Source organism: Rhododendron vialii, chromosome 7a, assembly GCF_030253575.1.
Source record: "Rhododendron vialii isolate Sample 1 chromosome 7a, ASM3025357v1".
NCBI classification, from domain to species: domain Eukaryota; kingdom Viridiplantae; phylum Streptophyta; class Magnoliopsida; order Ericales; family Ericaceae; genus Rhododendron; species Rhododendron vialii.
The window spans coordinates 7,682,710-7,691,621 of record NC_080563.1 but is presented as its reverse complement, the minus strand read 5'-3'; the positions used below and the strand labels follow the sequence as shown (position 1 = coordinate 7,691,621).

General features: G+C 37.8%; 1 protein-coding gene across 2 annotated transcripts; it reads left to right on the top strand.

Annotated features, from left to right (window-relative positions):
• The first annotated feature begins 987 nt into the window (after positions 1-987).
• Positions 988-6,742, top strand: LOC131334733 (uncharacterized). Of its 2 annotated transcripts, XM_058369939.1 has the most exons (9): positions 988-1,347; positions 1,469-1,552; positions 2,363-2,472; positions 2,619-2,669; positions 3,250-3,393; positions 3,483-3,572; positions 4,104-4,210; positions 5,511-5,595; positions 6,500-6,742. In XM_058369939.1, the coding sequence occupies exons 1-9, from the start codon at positions 1,236-1,238 to the stop codon at positions 6,596-6,598; spliced, it is 882 nt and encodes a 293-aa protein (XP_058225922.1). In that variant the 5' UTR covers positions 988-1,235; the 3' UTR covers positions 6,599-6,742. The 2 variants fall into 2 exon arrangements, with proteins under 2 accessions (XP_058225922.1, XP_058225923.1); XM_058369940.1 differs by lacking the exon at positions 3,250-3,393 and having other exon boundaries at positions 1,094-1,347.
• Positions 6,743-8,912: the final 2,170 nt, after the last annotated feature.

The following is an 8,912-nucleotide window of genomic DNA, read 5'->3' as shown; positions in this document are numbered from 1 at the left end:
CGTTTGTTCGGCTAGGGTTTGCTTCGGTCGGGATATCCTACGCTCGGATAATTCGCATGCCGGACGTGGGTCCCGCGCTAACCTGGACGATTGTGGAACCTTCCATAAATATCTACTGATAAGTAAGCTGTCTTCTCTGACATTCGAAGTGACATCTCTGAACGATGTGACCTTTCTGACATCAACCCATGTGGCTCTGATAGACTAGGGAAGTGGTGTTCATTAAATGGCCCTGCTAGAAGGCGCCAACCGAGCAGAACGTGACACGTGGAAAGTATGACCAACTTGCTCAGCACTTCACCTCTTTGCCTATAAATAGAGAAGCATGACCACTGAGAGCGGGGATCCCAAATCTGGTCTAAAAGAACACTTCTTTCTTTCCAACATATTGTTCTGACTATACTTCTTCTCTCCACCTACTGACTTACTCATCGGAGCTTCTTCCCGGAGGAACAGCCCCCTCCGGTTCTGCAGGTACATCAAGACCGGCGTTAGCTTTCACGATCTCATCTTCGGAGATAGCCGCACCAGAAGAATCACGAAGAAATCACGCCCCCACACCGATATTCATTGGAGTTGATTTTTTTTACATAATTCCATAAATAAATATTTTAAAATTTATGGATATTTTCCTGTATTTTTATGGGGCCTGAAGTAGGCCCCACATGGCATGTGGTGGCCTTATGCGGTGGTTTGGTGCAGTGGCCTCAGACTTTCTGATCATTCCTTCAACTATCGTCTCACCATAGTTTCTGAAAATTTTTATGGTCCCCTCTCCCTCTATATTGCCACATGTAACACAAGTGCTAAAATTGAGATTGTGTTTTCTATCTAATGAAGAAAGTGGTCAAATAGAGTGCAAAATCTAAAAATAGTTGTTTTCTTACATGAAAATTTCAACATTAAATGGGCTCTGAAAGACCAAATGTAGATGCTCTAACATCCTACAAAGAGTCCCACTCCTCAGAGAAAAAGAACAAAGAAAGTCTATGGAGGGGCCAAATTGAAAAGGTCACTGAAACTGTAAGGACTTACGGTGAATTGTACCCGGCCATGAATAAATAGCTTTTACGCCGTCGTTTCTTGTTTCTCTTCAGGTATCACTGTTAAACCTGTAAACCCTAGCCCCTCCTTGTACCTGACCTTGCACCTCTCTCTCTCTCTCTCTCTCTCTCTCTATACTATAGATATACAAACGAGGCAGGAGCTGAGCTAGGGTTTGTGAAGCTGTAGACATGTTACGAAGGAACGTACGGCTGAGGAGAGAGTACATTTACAGGAAGAGCTTGGAGGGCAAAGAGCGTTTGCTCTACGAGAAGAAGCGAAAGATCAAAGAAGCCCTCGAAGGTAACTCTTATCCCATGATCAAACAGCTGAAAAAAAGATGATTTTTTTTCGAAAATTGGTGTATTCTAATTGGATACTTTATTTTGATTCATTATTTATGCTTGTGTTTTGCTGTTTGCAGAGGGAAAACCAATCCCTACCGAGCTCAGAAACGAAGAGGCCGAACTACGCCGAGAAATCGACTTAGAGGACGAAAACACTGCCAGTATGTATCTCTTTTATACGTTGTTTAAGTTGTGCACATATTGAGTTTGATTCATTTGCTTCAATTGGTGAAGATGCAATTTGTTTATGGGGTGTTACGTTAAAGGCTTCATTTGCTTGCTGAGAGAATTCAATGAAGGAAATACTGAATTTGCAGTATTTAATTTGCGTGGGACAAGAAAACAAAAGTCTCTGTTATTAAAAGTAGGACATGGAACTATAGAAGTTCTAATCTTTAGTTCCGTCATTGATTCTTGCACTCAAGGGAAGGAGTTTGTTGGGAGTGGTTGTGACTCGTGACCTAATATGATGGCAGCACTATTGTTGCAGTATTGTGGTGCGGATATGTGTCCCCAAGAAAAGCTTCTCCACCCCCAAAAATGGGCCAACCTTCATGAAAAATGGGTTAAAGGTTGCCTATCTGCTACATATTGTGCGTTGGGTGACACCTTGCCCTGCGTACCCATATCTTATCTGGTAAAGGAATATACTGGCATGAGCAGTGGTGTGAACTTAGAACTTAGACCCTTAAGCATAAGCTCCACTTCTTTGGTTCCCTGGATTTTTACTTTCACAAGGCAATATTAACGTGCACGCATCATTGGGCAATAAGTTACAGATTCTGATGTCTGTGTGAAGTCCATTGGAGCCTGATTCACTCATTTGTATCACGCTATCACCCATTAGCCATCCATAATCTGCTTCTAGTGATTTAGCTATTGGTTTGAATTTTTTCTTTTTTTTCTTTTTACATGTGGAAGTTCTTTTTTGACATTGCAATATAACATCTTGTTTCTTCTCTCGAATCTAGTTCCAAAGACAAATATCGACGATGAGTATGCTAGTGCATCTGAAAAAGATCCTAAAATCCTGCTCACCACATCCCGCAACCCAAGTGCTCCTCTTACACAGTTCGTAAAGGTTGGTCAGTCTATTTTTGTCTGAAAAGTTATGATTTTGTCCATTTCGCAATGAATTTTGTTGCCTTTCTGTGCTTCATGCACGTGCTGTTTAGTTGCTGTTGTTTTGTCGAACATTGAATGGTTATCACATAATTATTTTTGCAGGAATTGAAGATTGTATTTCCTAATGCACAACGGATGAATCGTGGTGGTCAGGTTGGCTTATGATTGTTCCATTTTTTCTCACACTCTATATTTCCAATGGCGTGGTTACTCAGTGTACATGTCTTCAGCCCGGTGTTTCATTTTGTTTTGTCGTCTTATTTTATTGTTTTGTTATCTTGTCCGACTTAGACATTAGTTTGAGTGCCACAAGACATCAAGAATGACATTTAAGCTTCACTTGAAAACTAAATTTATCTGTTCTTATTCTTTCAAGTGATTTGGACATCATCATGTGATGTCACCGGAGATTGTTCCATTTTCTAGTTTCCGACATCTTCCATGTGATGTATCACTTGTCAAAATCTACTAGCTTTACCTGTGCCATTGTGTCTTAGGTCTATGTTATGGTCATGGTTGTCAAACGTGAATTGTACTAAAATTCTTGTACTTAATGTTGGATCGTGAGTCATATAAATCATGAATCACAACTTCACTTTATGTCATCTGATTTAGAAAATAATATGTACTGAAAACTATATATCGACAAAATAGGTAAAGCGTACTCTTTTAGCTTACAAACATGCTCCTCTGCTCCTTGAAATTATGTAACTAATTTTCCCCTTATTTGCAGGTTATTTCTGAAATTATTGAAACTTGCCGTGCACATGACTTCACGGATGTCGTTTTGGTTCATGAGCATCGGGGTGTGCCAGATGGCATAATTATAAGCCATTTACCCTTTGGTCCAACTGCGTACTTTGGATTACTCAATGTGGTATGTGTTTCTACTCCATATAGTGCCTGTTAAACCACCTTCTCTTTTGTATTTTGGTTACAATGTTCTAATCTATTACTTTCCTGTAGGTTACAAGACACGACATTAAGGACAAAAAAGCCATTGGAACAATGCCCGAGGCCTATCCACATTTGATTCTTAACAATTTCTCTACCAAGGTACAATTTTACAGGTTTTCCCAGGCAGAAGTATATTGATTTTCTCCTGAGAGGGTTCACAGACAATTAGATGATTGTCTTGTGTTTTCAATGAAGCTTATTGCAGCAGTTAATGCATTTCAATTAGGTGTATGCTTTAGTTGCGTGGTTCGATGTGCATAAAGGACTGGAGTTTCTGCGCCTGCAATGTTTTGTATACCATCATGTTCGAACACCATAGGTTTTATATGAATAAAAAGTAGGTTTCACTGTATCATACTTAGCTTTTAATAGCTCTAATATTTTTGAGAAGTTATTGGTGTTTATGCTTGCCTTCATTTTTTGGTATCTGGTAGCCCCCTTTTCTTTTCTTTTCTTTTCTTTTCTTTTTTTACCTTTTCCTGTAGTAGTTTTTTTCAATTACGTTTTTGTCTGCTGAGCTTATTGTTATAACTTATACACAGGATGTGTTGGCTCTAAATGTATGTATATTTTGGCTCCACATTTGTGTTTTTATTTTGCTCTAACTGTTTCTGGATTGATTGGTGATAGCTCGGCCAAAGGACAGCAAACATTTTAAAGCATCTGTTTCCAGTGCCGAAGCCTGACACAAAACGGATCATCACCTTTGCCAATCAGGCTGACTATATTTCTTTCAGGTTTGTTGTCTTTTGTATATTCTCGCAGATGTTTCTGTTTTTTATTTAATTGGCAGGAGGTGCCATTTATGAGGAAAAGAACATCCATGGATGTCATATTCCCTAGTCATGCACTAATCCTCTGGTTACTAACATATCCTCTTGGATCTCTGATCTGCATGACTGCACATTTTTTCTACATGTTGTTGATGTGTAAGACTTGGTCTTGTTAGTATTTTTTTTCCCGATTACTATGCAAGTAAATAGTCTACAATGGTTTTTACTTTTTGTTAGAATATTTATTGTGCATGATGCTTACCACTCCGTGGAGTTGTTGGGGCCCTTGGGGGATAGTAGAATGAAGGCTAAGATTATTGAGTGGTAGGACTCTTAAATATTGCAGGTTAAGATGATAAGGCGGGTAAGCCGGTAGGACCCTTGAACGTGTTCTATTCTAAAAGCTCAAAATTATGGTCCTACCCTCAAAAAGTGGTGTAATTTAGTTTAGGAGGCAGAGAAAAGTAGAAAAGGCTTGCTTAAGGGAGGGTTCTTTTGCTAAGACCACCTTATAAATAAAATTCGAGTTCCCTGAAGCCCTTGATTTTAAACTTTCTGAATTAAACTGTATTTTGTACCTGTTACTTCTTGATATGACACAATTGATCTCTGTCTCATAAAAGATCAGTACTTGTTTCCAAAAGCAACTCATTGAGTCTAGCTCAGGCAAGTATCTAATTGAATTCTCAAATGGGGGTTAGGTCCAAACAGTTTGTTATTTAGTGCCAAGGTAATTATTCTCTCCGTCTTCACCCATGCCCAAGGAAAATGTACTGAGAAAAGTTTACACCATACAACAAAGCCGTCCATATCGTTTATGTAGACCTTGCTCTATTTCTTAAATTACGATTGTTATTGTGACCTCTGGTGGTTACCTCACATTTGGCATATCTGGGGCCCTCTCTTACATAATCTTTACTGCGCATGCGGTAAATTTAACACAATATGAATAAATATTTGTCTAGTGTTGGAATAACCCTGCGAAGAAAAAGGTACAAATGTACCTTAGTGTTTTAATTCTGAATGCCCTCTTCTCTTCCCTTTTCTGACTCCATGTCTGCATCTATTACTATGATTTTTCGGTCCTGTCAGTTTTTTGCATTCCCTTCTGATTTGGCATGTTTCTTTTGAGAAAGCATGACATGTATCTTGTTTTAAGCTACTAAACAAAGTGTTACATGTATCCTCGTGAATTTTGCTATTTGCCCAATGGTAAGGCTACTTTGCCTTTGTACTGCATTTTAATATGGGACTTATCATCCAGGCATCATATCTACGAGAAACGAGGAGGGCCTAAATCAATTGAGCTGAAAGAGATTGGTCCTCGATTTGAATTACGGCTGTATCAGGTAATTGTGCCATGTAATTGCAGTAAATTTGCAGGGCACGCCAATATGTTATATGTTTGTGAGGAGATTTCCATGTTTAAAATAAAAGCTATTTTCATGATATTCTAAAGATATTTAACATCTTTCTTTTACTCTTTCTCATTCAAATAGCAAACCAAACTAACCTTTTGTGCCAAGCACTTGGGTCAGCTTCACGGTCCTTCGTCATTCGTTCTTACATTTGGATTATTGTTGTTAGTTGAGTTTTATAAAAAAGATTTCTTTTGCGCCGCACAACATAGAGAGGAGCAAGGGACGGAGCCATTTGTTTTTGTGCTTACTCATTACTCATTACGTCATTCTGGACATTTTATTTTCCTTTTGTAGTCATTGGTTATTGAGGACATACCTTCTACCCATAACCTGTATCATACATGCATAGACATTTTTGCAAATCTTATTATCACCTGAGACTGTCAAAAGGATTGACACATTCTTGATTCTTGAGTCATATGATGTAGTATACTACTGTATGTCGAGGTGGGACTTTCCTCCTTTCCTCCATCTTTTGCATGATCCTATATTCCTATTTTACCACTAACCCTTGACCTTTTCCAGTACTCGAGCCCTTGACACAAACGGCACTGGAGTTGATATCATTGGTGCTGTTTCTCTTGTCAATTCGCATTTAGTTTTGTCATGCATGACGATTGAGTTTGCACCATTACCCCAAGCACCATCCCCAGTAAAACAAGCGTGGTATTATTGGAGCCTTTGATTTGATTTTCTGTGATTCTTGGGTGGTTGATTCCTCTTTGAGTTAATAACCAACTTTTCTGGGCATGTTTTATTCTGATCCATAGTTTATTTCTTGGTTGAACGTCTTCGGGTGGTTTTCTAATGTTCGATTTATTTGCCATTGCAGGTCAAGCTAGGAACGATGGATCAGAGTGAAGCTCAAACTGAATGGGTCATCAGACCATACATGAACACATCAAAAAAACAGAAGATTCTCGGGGATTGAAACATCTTGTAGAATTTTTCTTTCGTTTCACAACTTTGTTCGAAGCAACTGGTTCCGTATGTGCTTATAAGTTGAAAAATGTGGCTCGATTTTTTTTTCTTCATATGGTTTCAGTAATGGTATGAATAGCATTTATTTCCTAAAGGCAATCTTTCTCGCTCCCTCCCTCCCTCCTCGGTCCTCATTTTGAAGTAGTGGGTTTCTTCTGTTGTACTAGTATATTGAAGCCATACAATACTAGAAAGCAAAAGCAACAGAATGCGGTGTAAGCTCAGACATCTTCAATTCAAAATTTTGCAACCCTAGCTCTTGTGTGAATGGCCTGTTTTTAGTCGGATCGGAGAAGAAAATTATTTAGGCGCGCTTAAGTTAGTCCAAACATCTTAAGTTAGTCCAAACATCTTGACCGTCGAAAAAGAAGAGAGAGAAGAAGAAGATGCAGAATTCTCACCTCCGCCATGATGGTAAAACATTCTATTGGGGCCACATTATTTTCCTTAGAAGTCAACGAATAATTGATATTGGGATATTGCTTATGTAGTACTCATAGGCTCGTAGGTAATGAGTGACCTCAATATACAAAATTAAATCGAGTCCCTACTCAGCTTCTAATCCATGACATCATCATGAGTTATTTTTTGGTTGAAATTCGCATGAAGCCCCTTTATGATTACAGTTGATTCAATAAGCTAATTTTTTCGTCTAAATTCAAAAAAAATTGGATTTCGGGTGAAATTTTACTTTTTAGATTTCTCTTGTCGTGAGGATGCAATAATCCCCATAAAAATGACAATAAGCCAAGTGATACGAAAAAAATTTAAATAAAAACAAAAAATAAGGCATTTTGAATTATTTGTCCAAACACCCCCTCTCCCTAGTGTATTACGTACGGAGTAGTAGTTAATTATCTCGAAACTCTCTCTACCTGGGAAAAAGCAAAGTAGAGAAAGTCTTCCCATGAAAAAACCAAAAAGAATGGGAGAGAGAAAGCCTTTCTTTGGGAACCGGGATCCAGTAATGCATGGGTGTATTACAGAGTTGTATTGCGGCATACGAGGTCTTTCATCTCGTAATTCATGGTCCAAATTTGATCTCAATTTCTATTGATCTGAGCCGTTCATTATCGAGAAAAAATTCGCATCATTGATTGTCGAGAAGAATGGTTCGAATGACACACTACAACCCTGTAGTGCACCTGTGAACTACCTTATGAACCACATCTCAATTTCTCTCTCTAAAAAGTTTCACAGTGTGTATTTGAGCGTGAAGTTAGAATTTCACCAAACTAATCATCCTAGTAAAAGTGGGCTGATATTCTTTTTTCTTTTTTTAGATTAGAAAAACACTACGTACTTACTATTTGTTTTTGTTTTTTTTTATTGGCACTACTTGATTTGTTGAGGGGTAATATGTAAAATGACACACGATATCAAATAATGTTAAATAATCCGCTTTGCCCTATTTTTTTTACAACTTTCTGGTGCGATCCAAAACGACACGCGATATCAAGTAGTGTTAAATAATCAGCTTTGCCCTAATTTTTTGACGACTTTTTGGTGCGATCTTTTGGATTGTGTTTATCTCAAGTTTACAGATTTCGGTAAAAAATTTATTCAACATTTTTCGCCTCGCTGAGATGAACCGGGAAAGGTATAAAAGTATTGACAAAAGTTGAAAAAAGTTCATAAAATATCACAAAAAAATGCCCCAAAGATTTATTATTTTGCTCTTTTCATCATCTTATAGAAATTTTTGTAACTTTGGTCTATATTTTTAGATTTCTATTAATGAGACGAACGATATGACGTAAAAATATGACCGTATTTATTAAAAATTAAAAAAATAGTAAAAAAATACCTCGCAAAAAAATTGCCAAAAAATTAGGACAAAGGGCCTAATTACGTCACTTAAAAAGAAAGATCTGTCTTCTCTGCAATTGGACCGCAGAGAAGCCATTTTCATCGTTCATTTTAACAATCAATGGTTCAGATTTTACCATTAACACCGTCTGAAAGATTGAGACAATCCAGATTGCTCTTTGAGATCCAAACACGGACGGTGGACAAGCGATATCCTTAAAAAGAATCTTTCCCCAAAGGCCAAAGTTAGAAGCAACCCAATAAAAAATGGTCTTGTTAATAGTATGTGCCTTGAGGGCATATGATAGAATTGCATTAAATGTTTTATTTCACTCTACTTTTTATGGGGAATATAAAGGTTATGGTAGAGTAATAAATTGTTTCTTTAAGAAGACTCGGTCTTTTTAGTATGGGACTGAAATGCCCCCATGTTACTCTTCCATTCCCATCCCCTC

What these genes read in the sequence shown, in the direction of transcription:
- LOC131334733 (XM_058369939.1), top strand. Translation starts at nt 1,236, where the DNA reads ATGTTACGAAGGAACGTACGGCTGAGGAGAGAGTACATTTACAGGAAG. An exon ending in ACTTTGGATTACTCAATGTG is followed by an intron (nt 3,394 to 3,482) that starts GTATGTGTTTCT and finishes ACTTTCCTGTAG; the next exon opens with GTTACAAGACACGACATTAA. An exon ending in TTGAATTACGGCTGTATCAG is followed by an intron (nt 5,596 to 6,499) that starts GTAATTGTGCCA and finishes TTGCCATTGCAG; the next exon opens with GTCAAGCTAGGAACGATGGA.